The sequence below is a fragment of the Cricetulus griseus genome, chromosome 5 (genome assembly GCF_003668045.3).
Source record: "Cricetulus griseus strain 17A/GY chromosome 5, alternate assembly CriGri-PICRH-1.0, whole genome shotgun sequence".
Classification (NCBI taxonomy): Eukaryota; Metazoa; Chordata; class Mammalia; order Rodentia; family Cricetidae; genus Cricetulus; species Cricetulus griseus.
The window spans coordinates 35,218,562-35,231,487 of NC_048598.1; the positions used below are offsets into that span (position 1 = coordinate 35,218,562).

At 42.3% G+C, this 12,926-nt stretch overlaps 1 protein-coding gene across 15 annotated transcripts in view; it reads right to left on the reverse strand.

Annotated features, from left to right (window-relative positions):
* The window catches only part of Abl2 (ABL proto-oncogene 2, non-receptor tyrosine kinase), a 96,787-nt gene that overhangs the window by 11,108 nt on the left and 72,753 nt on the right, over positions 1-12,926 (reverse strand). For 14 of the 15 annotated variants that reach the window (XM_027417312.2, XM_027417311.2, XM_027417308.2 and 11 more), the window contains 6 exons: positions 9,715-9,987; positions 7,495-7,579; positions 5,673-5,850; positions 4,980-5,164; positions 3,593-3,745; positions 2,014-2,103 (listed from right to left, as the gene is read on the reverse strand). In XM_027417312.2, the coding sequence (XP_027273113.1) occupies positions 2,014-2,103; positions 3,593-3,745; positions 4,980-5,164; positions 5,673-5,850; positions 7,495-7,579; positions 9,715-9,987 (964 nt within the window). The remainder of the gene's footprint in view (positions 1-2,013; positions 2,104-3,592; positions 3,746-4,979; positions 5,165-5,672; positions 5,851-7,494; positions 7,580-9,714; positions 9,988-12,926) is intronic. The other variant, XM_027417314.2, reaches the window with a different exon arrangement.

Sequence of the window (12,926 nt, forward strand, 5' to 3'; positions counted from 1 at the left end):
CATTATGGATGGTTGTGAGCCACTATGTGGTTGCTGGGAATTAAACTCAGGACCCATTAATGCTTATATTCTGGGCCTTCTCTCCAACCCCAAAATGTGTTTTGTTTTGTAGCCCTGACTGACCTTGAACTCACAGAGATCCACTTGCCTCTGCCTCCCAAGTGTATGAAAGCAGAGATGATGTTTGTAGCTTTTACTGGAGCAAAATATACTATTTATTCTTAAACAAAAATGAAACACAACCAATTGAATTGTAAAAATTTGTTACCACTCAATAAATTTTTATTACACTTATTTGGTGTGTGTGTGTGTGTGTGATGACAACTTGAGGGAAGGATGAAGATATTTTTTATTAAAATATCAATGTTACACTTCTGTTTCCCCTTTTCTTACCTCATGTGTTAAATCACTAGAGGAAGACAAAATCCAATTCTCTTATTTTCTTCTAACATTTTAAAACTTGAAATTACAAGATTAATTCTACACAATTATAAAGGGAAGGAAAAGTTTATATAAAATTTCAGAACTATATCACAGTGTCATATAAAACTCTGTAGTCTTAGCATTCCAAGAACAAGGTCTCACTCCATAAGATAAAAAGGCAGGATATTGACTTTATTAGTCTCATGATGTAGCTCAGGCTAGCCTTGAACTTGAGATCTTCCAGCCTTTTGAGTGCTGAAATAACTGGTGTGCCACCACACACGCCGCTTATTCCTCACCTTCTCTGGGTATATTATTATGAGTACTGCACACAAAAGCAAGCAACTTCCTGCATGTGCCCATGTTCCCTTTTCTTAAGTAAGGAGAAGCATATTTTTATTGATAGCCTAATATATTTAAGGGTATATATGGTTATACAACCAACAATCCACTAGAGCTCAGGTTGTTCCAACTTTTTTCAATGTTTATAAGCTACACTCACTCAGATGCCACATCTGCTAGATAAATCTTGGTTATACTTGATGTATTTCTAGAAATGGAATTTCATGATATTGATGGGGGGGTCTGGGTCTTGCCTTAAATGTGGTTTAGAATTAGAATATATTTATTTTTAAAAGATTTATTTTAATTATGTACACATGTGGGGGTATACATACATGAGTGCAGGTACCCACAGAAGCCAGAAGAGGGCACTGGAGCCTCTAGAACAGTGGTTCTCAACCTTCCTAATGCTGTGACCCTTTAATAGTTTCTCATGTTGTAGTGACCTCAACCATAACATTATTTTCATTGCTACTTCATAACTGTAACTCTGCTACTGACATGAATCATTACATAGTAAATATCTGATATGTGACCCCTGTGAAAGGGTCATTCAACAACCCCAAGGGGTAGAGACCCATAGGTTGAGAACACTGCTCTAGAGCCAGGGTTACAAGTATCGTGAGTCACCCCAACCAAGTAGGTGCTGAGAAGTAAATTCTGGTTATGGCCCTCTGCTAGAGCAGTAAATGTCCTGACTGCTGAGCCATCTTTCCAGCCCCTAGAGCATTTGCTTTTTGTTTGGTTATTTGTTTTGCTTTTTTGAGACAGGGTTTCTCTGTAGCTTTGGAGGCTGTCCTCTAACTCACAGACATTCTCCTGCCTCTGCCTCCCAAGTGCTACGCCACTACAATATTTTCCACTTATTTTTAATCTTCCTTGTATTATGTTGAGGACTACAGAAATTACTGATTTTCTTTGTAGAGACTGAGAAAATTTCAGATCAAAATGTAATTTCAGTATGAAATATGATATAGAAAACTCCAGAACTCCCAGGCAGTGGTGGCCCACACCTTTAATCCCAGCACTCAGGAGACAAAGGCAAGCAGATCTCTGTGAGTTCGAAGGCCAGCCTGGTCTCCAGAGCGAGTGTCGGGATAGGCTCCAAAGCTACACAGAAAAACCCTGTCTCGAAAAACAAAAGTCAACTTTAAACAGTTAAAAACTGTAGGAACTGCCCATTTTTGAAATGACCATCACTGCCCTGCAACTGGACACCAGTAATCAACTCCCTGCCCCAAGATTTACCTTCAGAGATGCTGGAGTCATGAAACATTGTTTCAAAAGCTTGATGGGTTTCAGCAAAAGAGGGTCTGTCAGCAGGGCTCCACTTCCAGCCTGCAGCAGAAGAGAAATTACAGCCTCCTTGATAATCTAGTCACGCCCAGGAGCATTACCAGCATCAGGGTTCCCGCCCATGGGGTGGGCCTATTGGAGTGCAGCATGTGCACTGTGGGACTCTGGCTACTTCTCGGCTCCACCTGGAAGTGTGAGCGCCTACTCCTTGGTACTGGCACTGTTTAGCCTTAGTCCCCATTCCCACTACTACAAAAATGAGGAAAAGTTGTGGAGAATGTTTAGAAAAGTGAACAAAGGGCTGGTGAGATGGCTCAGTGCTCGCCACCAAGTCTGACGACCTGAGTTCAACCCCTGGGTTCCATGTGGTGCAATGAGAGAACTTATAGAAACTCTCTCTTGACTCCTACACTAACACTGCAGCACACACACACCCATGCCCCATAAATAAACACATGTAACTTAAAAAATGGCTGGTTAGGCATGGAAGCACACACCTTTAATCCCAACACTGAGGAGGCAGAGGCAGACAGATCTCTATCAGATCAAGGCCAGTCTGCTGGACACACTGAGCTCCAGGCCAGCGGGGGCTTCATGATGAGACACTGTCTTAAAAAACAAACAACAAAAAAAACACAACCAGGTTCTTAAAAAATTGAGTGTATAAATTCAGAAGATTAACAGAGTTCACACTTGATAAATGTTAGCATGAGACACAAATACTCAATGAGAAAACAATATGGTAAAAAAAAAATAACAGTGATGTGTGAACACAACACACTTTGACTTACTACTCCCATCCCTAAGTTTGCATCCTCAAGGAGTCTGATGCTTTCCTTCACGTTCTTAAGAGATTACTTTTCAGTTTTCATGTATGTGGTAAATGCATGGGAGTGTGCACTTAGATGCCACATGTAAGGCACGTGGAAGCCAGAGAAATGTCTTTCTCTACAGTTCTATGCTTTACTGTCCTAATGTAGGGTGTCTCTTACTGAACCTCAAGTTTGTCACTTGAGCTAAGTATGCTGGATGACCATACTTTAAGAGCTCCTGGGACCTCTTAAAATCCCTCATGCTGGGGTTACAGGCATGTGCAGTGGAGACAGGCTTTTTACACGATTACTAGGGATTTGAACTCAAGTCCTCACGCTTGCAGAGCAAGTGCTCTCACACTGAGTCACCTCCTAGCCCATTGGAGGTTACTTTAACAGTCACAGTCTTTAGTAACTGAAAGTAGACATCTCCTAACATATTATGCAAACTCAATCTCTCATTGTCTTATTAAATATACAGATTTTTTTTTCTCGAGAAACTGGCTCTATATTTGAGCCACAGACAACTATTCTTAGGATTCCAATAAGACTTAATGGTACAACATGTACTGTGCCAACTGGCCCTGTCAACGACAAGCTCTTTAAATGTTAATGAGACTAGATCCAGTCTAATAAGACTGAGAGCAGAAATGGTGCGGATGTCATTAACCATCCTGTTGCTGGTTCTTTTTCAAAGCTCAAACATGCAAAACACTTACATGCTCTCATAAGTTCATATACTTTAGGGGGGCATCCCTCAGGCTGTTCCATTCGATATCCTTTTTCCAGTAGGTCATAGACTTGAGACAGGTCAATACCTGGATATGGCGACATCCCATATGTAGCAATTTCCCACAACAGTACTCCAAAAGCTGTGTAAAGGGATTAAAGAATATATTTCTATTGGCCCCAGTTCCAAATTTCTATACTAATTTGGTCTACTGAGTGTCTCTAGTTACTCATTCTACTTCTCAGGGGAGTAGAAATTAGATCCAGGACAAGGACAAATTCTAGATGAAACATTATCAGATCTTCCTTATAGAGAGCGTTCCTATGACAGAATTCTGGAAATGAGCAGAACCTCACACAAAAAGCAGGAAGCTTGAGAGAGGAAGGACTGTTACAGCTCCAGTGCAGTATGAGGTCTAGACTGGACTCTCTTTTGTTTTTGTTTTCTCCCTAAAGACAGGCTCTTACATAGTCCAAGCTGGCCTAAAACTTACTATATAGCCCAGGCTGGCCTGTACTCCACCTTGTGCTCCCTACTCCTTCAGTCTCCTGAGTGCTGAGATCAGAGCCTACACCACCTAGCCAAGCTACTTAGTTGTTGCTCACACAGTCTCGTCAGATTGTCCAGGCAGGACTCAGAGGATCTGAGCATCTGGGGATCCAGGGAGCTGGAGTTCAGGCATCTGCTACCATGCTCACTGAACATTTACAGGATTTTCATACTGGGGAATGGCCCAGGGTCTTGGACCAAACCAGACAAGTACTCTACCACTAAACTATATCCCATCCCTATATACCTCAAGCTGGCCTTCCACTTGCTAAGTAAGTAGCTCAGTCTGGCCTCACTCCAGACTCCCAGGTTTCCTATCTCAGATTCCTGAGTGAGTGAGTGAGTGAGTGATGTTATTACATGTGTTTATTCTTTCCCAGTTATTTCTACCACCTTCTCAATGTACTTTTTTTTTTTTTTTTTTTTTTTTTTTTTGTATCATAAAAGCTCTGTAGAGGGCTGGAGAGATGGCTCAGAGGTTAAAAGCACTGATTGATTTTCCAGAGGTCCTGAGTTCAATTCCCAGTAACCACATGGTGGTTCATGACCATCTATAATGAGATCTGGCGTCCTCTTCTGGCCTGCAGGCATACACGCAAGCAGAACACTGTATATATAATAAATAAATAAATCTTAAGAAGAAAAAAAAAGCTCTGAAGAACTAAGGGAATTAATTGGACATGGTGGCAAATGCCTATGGTCCTCACTCAAGAGGCTAAGGCTGAAGAACTGCCCCAAATTTAGGGCCTAGTCTATACTGAATACCAGGCCAGCCATGGCTAATGTTAAATAAATAAAATACATGTAAGAAGTTGTGTCAACCTTACCCCAGACATCAGATTTAATTGAAAAGGTATTGTAGGCCAGACTCTCAGGTGCTGTCCATTTAATAGGAAATTTGGCTCCAGCATGAGCAGTGTAGGTATCTCCAGTCATCAGTCTACTTAAACCAAAGTCAGCCACTTTTACTACATGGTTTTCTCCTACCAGGCAGTTCCGTGCAGCAAGATCTCTATGGGAAAGAGAACCCTGTGTTATTCCAGCTGATGGTGAGAAAGACGTATCCGAACACTCTAGTCTTGGCTCGTCATAGAATAATGTAGAGTTGAATAACGCAGAGTTGGTAAGGAAATGCCAAATAATGCTAATATTTTGATAATCACCAACATGAAAACTCAGTTTCTACCATTCATTCAGTACCCACAAGGAGGCAGAATAAAGATGTTGGACAAAATGAATTCCTTTTTAAGTGTAATGGGATAGATTTCAAGGGGAGCAACAGACCCCTCCCTGAAGGCTTTAAAACACTTTCCTAAGACAGAATGAATGGTACTTCAAAATGTGGCCACTAGGTGGAGCAAAAGGATCTTGGATGTAGTGTTAGGCAAAACAGCTTTCTGGTTTGAGACTGTAACAGACAGACTTCTCTGTGTGAAATGTTCTGTAAACTATCCCCTTCACGTTCATGTCAAGCAAGACAGCTTTGTAGTTAGTCATACGCAATAGGCAGGTTTACACACCTATGGATGAAATTCTTCTTCTCCAAATACTCCATGGCAGAAGAGATCTGAGTGGCCATGTAAAGTAGAACAACGGCTGTCACCTCCTCACGGTTGCATTCCCGGAGATAATCAAGCAGATTCCCGTAGGGCATGTATTCAGTCACAATGTAGAACGGGGGCTCCAGGGTACATACACCTGACCAAGAACAATTTGACAATCTTCACCACATTCTATGAAATAAATACAACAAAAATCTAAAAACAGGTTAGTAAGAGCCTGTTTCACCGTGCTGTCCTCTGCAGCTTCACAGCATCTGCACCCCGCCCCCTTTTGTTTGTTTTTTCCAGACAGGGTTTCTCCGTGTAGCTTTGTAGATCACGCTGGCCTCCAACTCACAGAGATCCGCCCACCTCTGCCTCTCTAGTGCTGGGACTAAAGGTGTGCGCCACCACACCTAGCGCAGTTTCTTACATTAACCCGACAGCCCCTTCAACTGTGTGCAAACCATGTTATCACAAGTAACAGAACTTAGGCCTATGCTGATGCTTACTTGCTCTAACTACTTTGTAAAACTGTCTCCACAGTTGATTTCATTATCATATGGCAGATTCCATATTAATTTTCTTATGGCATAGCTTAGCTTAATTAAATATTCAAAGAAAATGGCCCAGTAAGGCAGTGGTGGCACACACCTTTAATCAGAACACTTTAATCAGGGAGGCAGAGGCAGGCGAATCTCTGTGAGTTCAGGGCCAGTCTGGTCTACAGAGTAAGTGCCAGGACAGCCAGAGCAACTTTATGATAAGACAGAGAAACCCTGTCTTGCCAAAAACCAAACAGGCCCGACTTTTAAAAATGGAAAATATTTAATCAAAGACTCCTTTGTAGCACAAACAGATTAAAAAAAAATAACCCACTGCAGCATATTCATTTCCTGCTTTAATAAATTGATCAGCCACAAGTTTTAATTCACTTTTTTCAGTGGTTCTTTGCTTAAAGTCTCTTAATATTTCATGACAATTTTTAGATGCCATCTTGAATGCTTGTGAACTATGAACCTGGGGAAAGCACAAACTGGACAGCTTACACATTGCAATCAGTCTGTGGCTGGAGTTATGATGGAACTAAGAGCACTGGCTGCTCTTCCAGAGGACCAGGGTTTGATTCCTAGCATCCACGTGGCAACTTTCAGCCATCTGTAACTGAAATTCCAGGGCATCCAATGCCTCCTCTGGCTTCCAAAGGCACCACAGCACACAGATACACATGTAGGCAAAACACCCAAACACATAAACTAAGCAAAAAAAAAAAAAAAAAAAAAAAAAATTGTAAAGGGGCTGAAGAGTTGGTTTAGTGGTTAAGAGCACTGGCTGCTCTTCCAGAGGACCTAGTTTTGATTCCCAGGACCCACAGGGTGGCTTATGGCCACCTACAACTCTAGTTCCAGGAGATCCAATGTCCTATTCTGGTTTCCTTGGGCATTGCAGACATATACATCCAGGAAAAACATGCATACATACAAAATAAAAGTTTTAAAAAAAGCAATCAACTCGATGCACTGTTTTTTGTTTTAATGAGTCTATTAGTTAAAAGAGAAGGGATGTGCGTGCACTCGCATCCCTGTGTGTGTTTGCGGCACTAAGCCTAGAACGTGGTGCTTACTAGCTCCCCCCTGGTCTGCATGCCCAGCTCATGGTATCGTTAATACAGTCAATGCACAGCTAGCATTTCCACGGTGCTAAAACAAAACAGAACAATCTGCAAAAACACAATCTGCAGACAACAAAACACTAGGGTGGGCGCGTGGGCCTGAGGAAATCTGTGGTTTGGGATTCTTACCTAACAGTTGTACTAGATTAGGATGCTTGATTTCCTTCATCACTGCAGCTTCTTTCAGGAACTCCTCGACCTCCATGGTATCTTCCTGTTAAAGGGAGAAAGTAGATAAGAAAAACAAAAAGGAGGTCAAACCTCCCTCTTATTCATTTAAGTCAACCCATAAGCCTACTTCAGGTAGAAAAGCAAAAGGGCCTGAGAGATGGTTCATTAGTTAAAAGCACTTGTTGCTCTTGCAGAGGACCTGGGTTTGGTCCCCAGCACCCACATGGCAGTTCATAACCATCTGTAGTTTCAGGGACTCTGATGCCCTCCTCTGGGCTCCCTGGGCACTGCACCCATGTCGTGAACTTAAAATGCAGGCAAAACACTCATACACATAAAATATGTTTTTTAAATAAAAGAGACCAAGAATACTGTCCTTGAATTTATCCAGTGTCAGACATTTGACTAAAAATAAAAAGGGTAAGCAAAATTCAACAGCCTCAGCTGGGGTGGCGCACAACTTTAATCCCAACACTCGGGAGGCAGAGGCAGACAGATCTCTGTGAGTTCGAGGCCAGCCTGGTCTTCAAAGAGAGTTGCAGGACAGCCTCCAAACCTACAAAGAAACCCTGTCTCGGAAAAAAATAAAAAAATTGAACAGCCTCATCTTACAACTCACAATAGAGGGGCTGAGACTGATCGGATTAGATCCTGTTTTTTTTTTTTTTTTTTTTTTTTTTTTTTTGGTTTTCCGAGACAGGGTTTCTCTGTGGCTTTGGAGGCTGGCTGTCCTAGAACTAGCTCTTGTAGACCAGGCTGGTCTCGAACTCATAGAGATCCGCCTGCCTCTGCCTCCCGAGTGCTGGGATTAAAAGCGTATGCCACAAATGCCCAGCCTACTTGAGAATCTTAAAGTCACATGGTCTAACACTTAAGTCTGTGCTATTGACATCATGCTTTATAAATGGTTATAGCCAGGTGTAGTGGTACATGCTGTTAATACTAGCAGTTGGGAGGCAGAAGCAGACAGATCTCTGTGAGTTCAAGACCAGCCTTATCTATACAACAGCAAGCTCTGGGTCCAACCATGGCTACACAGTGAGACCCTGTCTTCCTTTAGAAGTCCAGTGTGCTATCCATTGCACCACGGAGCCACCTGAGATCCTGTCTTAAGGGAAAAGAAAATAGTTTACAGCTCTATGCTATAATTCCAAGGACCCACCAAGAAACCTAAAAGTTTCAAGAATGCAAGTATAAACTGGACATAGAGATGCAGGCCTCCCCAGTGCTGGGATTAAAGACGTGCGCCACCAATGCCCGGCTTGTTTGTTGCTTTTTTTAAAGATTTATTGAAGTATGCATTTTATGTACATAAGTGCTCTGTCTTCATGCACACCAGAAGAGCGCACCACATTTCATTAGAGATGTGAGTCACCATGTGGTTGCTGGGAATTGAACTCAGGACCTCTGGAAGAGCAGCCAATGCTCTTAACCTCTGAGCCATCTCTCCAGCCCCAATCCTATGTTTCTTAAAGAACAAAGCACATGTGCAAGGCCTCACTGCTTCCTTCACATTCAGAATATGTAAACAGGGCTGACTACTACCCATGAGAACATCTCATATGAATTACTGACAATCTATGATTTTATACCATGACACTCAAAGGGACAGTAGGATCAGGAAAAGGACTTTTATGAATTTAAAAACAAGAAGTGATCTATCTAGCAGGGTGTGGTAGTACATACCTGTAAGCTCAGCACTTGGAGGCTGAGGCAGGAGAATCATGACTTGAAGGCCAACCTGGACTACTTAGTGACCCCCTGTCATTTTCACTTTAACTAAAAAGGGTGTCTCTTAACTGCAAGGAGGCAGAAGGGAGAAACAAAAGGCAGGGGGGATAGAGACCAAAATAGGGAGCTTATTCGTAGACCGCCTGGAGCATTCTGTTCAGCGGGGGTTGTTCTCGGCAGAACTTATAATTTCCTTCTAAATCTCCACTATGATCTATACCAACAGCCTCCAGAGATGAGCCTTCCCCACACGTGGGCTGTACTGCTGAGAATAATCTGCCCCTGCACTGTCAGCAACAGCACTAGGGTTAATCACCACAATTTGTTGAAGTGTTTGGCACCAGTGGGTGGAAAGTGTTCCAAAGTTGAAGAAGGGCACAGGGATCTTTCCAAGTGATTCACACACACACAGAGACATGCCTGGGAACTTAGCACTCAGCAACCCACCTTCAGTGTTTTCACAGCAACCGTAAGGCTGTATTTCTTCCAGACGCCAACATAAACCTCTCCATACTGACCACCCCCAAGTTTGTGCTTCATGGTAATATCTGTTCGCTCCATTTCCCATTTGTCATGGATGGGGGACACACCATAGACGGTCGGTTTATTACACTTGGGTGCTGGGTAATGTAGTGTGGTCACTAGCCCATCGGCCACTGTAGAGTGGTGGTGGACAAGCTCTGCCAGGGTGCTAAAGCGGCTCTCAGCAGTCACGTACACCTGGTGAGAAAGGAGACTCAGCAACACCAGAGAAGGGGTTTACTTTTAAAAGCATACGATTCACCCACCTAGAGACATGAAGATATGAAGACATTGGTTTGTTTTCTGAGACAGGGTCTCAACTATGTAGCCCTGATTGTCCTTGAACTCAAAGAGATCCACCTGCCTCTGACTCCAGAGAGCTCAAATTAAGGGTGTGCACCACTGTGCCTGACCTGTTGTTTTGTTTTGAGACAGGGTCTCCATTATGTAGCCCTGGCCAGCCTTGAGTACCCGATGCTTCTGCTTCCACCTACAAGGCACAGGGATTACAGGTGGTGTATGCTAGTGCTGCTAGTGCTCCAGGAGGTTACTGCAATTAAGGCAAAGTAAGTGTCAATGCTCAGGGCAAGGGAGATAGCTTAATCTCAATGTAAGCATCCTTCCTCTTCTTTCTAAACTAGCCTTGAAGGAGAACATACAACACAGCTGCACAGACATCAGGGAACCTAGTCCTCAGAATATTTCTAAGCAGCAAGCCTACAGAATGTCTAATTCAGCACTCAGAAGACTCTGGAGATAGGGCTTCTCAATGTAGCTCTGGCTGTCCTGGAACTTGCTCTGTAGACCAGGTTGGCCTTGAACTCAGAGACCTGCCTGCCTCTGCCTCCCAAGTGCTGGGATTAAAAGCATGTGCCACCACTGTCAGGCTGGCTTTATCTTCTAAGGGAGTATGATTTGTTTGTTTTTAATTAACTATTAATTTACATCCCTCTATATAATCCAGTCTGGTCTCAAACTTGTGATTTTCTTGCTTCAGCTTCATGAGTGCTGGGATTAGGGTATGTGCCATCATGTTTAAACAAACAATAAACCACTGTTCAAAACAAACAAAAAGTTGTTTTATTGTACATAAAAATTTACATAATTCGTAAATAGAGACTTAGTGGTCTTTCACAAAATAAACTCCAGTAAACATCACCCATATACCAAGAGCACTGTGACATCACTAGCACCCCGCTAGCTGTTCACTCCTGCAAAGGTTTCCATTATGTACAATTCCAGCATGTGGGACTAGCTCTGTCTGAATTGCATGCATAGGAAATTACACAGTATGTGTTAATAGTGCCTGCTTTCTATTCTCTTTGTTAAACTATTATTCACATGCTATAAAATTCAGTATTTTATAGATTACCAACCCATCGCTTCCAGTACATTTACAAGGCTTGCTGATCAACCACCACTATTCAACTCCATGGAAATACTTTTATCATTCACCACAGAAAACCCATAGCAATGAGCGATCCTCTCCACACAATCCTCTGGCAAATAGTACTCTGTCAATCAGCTTTATGTGTATGAAATTCATCTATGACAGAGGCCAGAAAAATTCTCTGTAAAGGGATGGAAAACAGGTATACTGGCCTTGTGGCAATATAGGGTCTCTGAAGCAACTACTCAGATCTGCTTAGAAATAGAAAGTAGCTTCAGATACTACAGAAACAAATAACACGATGATATGGTAGCTAGTAGGCCACAGCTTCCTATGGACTTGTGTACAGAACATCATGTTAATTTCCGTTTCTGTAGGATATTCTATTTTAACACTATACCATAATTTATTAATCAATTACACTGCTTAGGACTTCTAGTTTGGTGTTATCATAAACACAGTGGCTGTGAATCAATGTTCTTGCATGAATCTGGCACATATGTGTAATCATTTCTGAAGGCCTGGCTGATCTGCATCTGGGGGTCCAATCAGTAAGCTTCTCTCTGCTCCCTTTCTGGTAGCTATGAGATGAACAGCCGCTGGAAACAGACTGAACTTTTTGAAACATGAGTCAAAATAAATGTTTGCTAACTGTTTCTCTCTGGTATTTGTCACAGAGACAAACAAAAGCAAACAACTAATAACTGCTGGATCTCTTGTTACATTACAAACTGATTCCATTCACTTGGGCCACAGACTAAATACACTATGCTTGTATAATGGTACAGAAAGAGAAAGAAAACTGGTATCAGCTATTAAACTTTACAAAAATTGCTTCACTTAATCCTTAAAATAATTCTACAAAATAGGGTTTAACAACAGACAAGGAGAAGACATAAGTGACAGCTTAGTGGTCAAAGTGCACACTACTCTTGAAGAGGATTGGAGTTTAGTCTCCAGCACCCATGCCTCTTCTGAAGGTCTCTGCTGGCCTGGACGGGCGTTGCACCCACATGCACAAACTCATCCACACTCGGACATACGACACATTATGTGTCATTAAAAAAATTCAAAAGTAAATGAAATTGAAAAAGTAATAGTAGACAGAGGAAAGCAGGTGTGGTGCACACCCACAATCCCAGCACTCTGAAGACAGAGGCAGGATGGCTGCTACAAGCTCAAATTCAGCATGGTCTACATGGCAAATTCTAGTCCATGTGGTGGTACACGGAGAGACCCTGTCTAAATCACTATCACCACAACACCAGGCAAACTGAGACTTAGATAAAGTCACAAAGTTAATAAATAATGCACTTACAGGGCAAAGCAGTCTTGTTTGCTCAAGGCCCACGCTTCTCTGCTATGTGTATGTCACATAGAGGGAGAAAGGGGGTTCAACCTAATTCAATAGAACAACGAAAGTTCAGGCCACAAAACTGATGTAAGTTCAGGCCTTATAATTTATGTTCCATTTTTGTTTTAAAGTTTAATTACTATTACTTTATTATTGCATGTGTATGAGTGTTTTGTCTATGTTTGTGCACCACATGTATACCTGGTGCCCATTGAGGCCAGAAGAGGACATTGGATCTCTCAGAACTGGGGTTATATATGTTGAGTTACCATGTGGATGCTGTGAATTGAACCTAGGTCCTCTGCAAGAGTAGCCAGTGCTCTTAGCACCAGAGCCAACTCTCCAGCCCTAAACAATTCCAGTCTAACACATGCGTGCTACTGAGATTGAGCT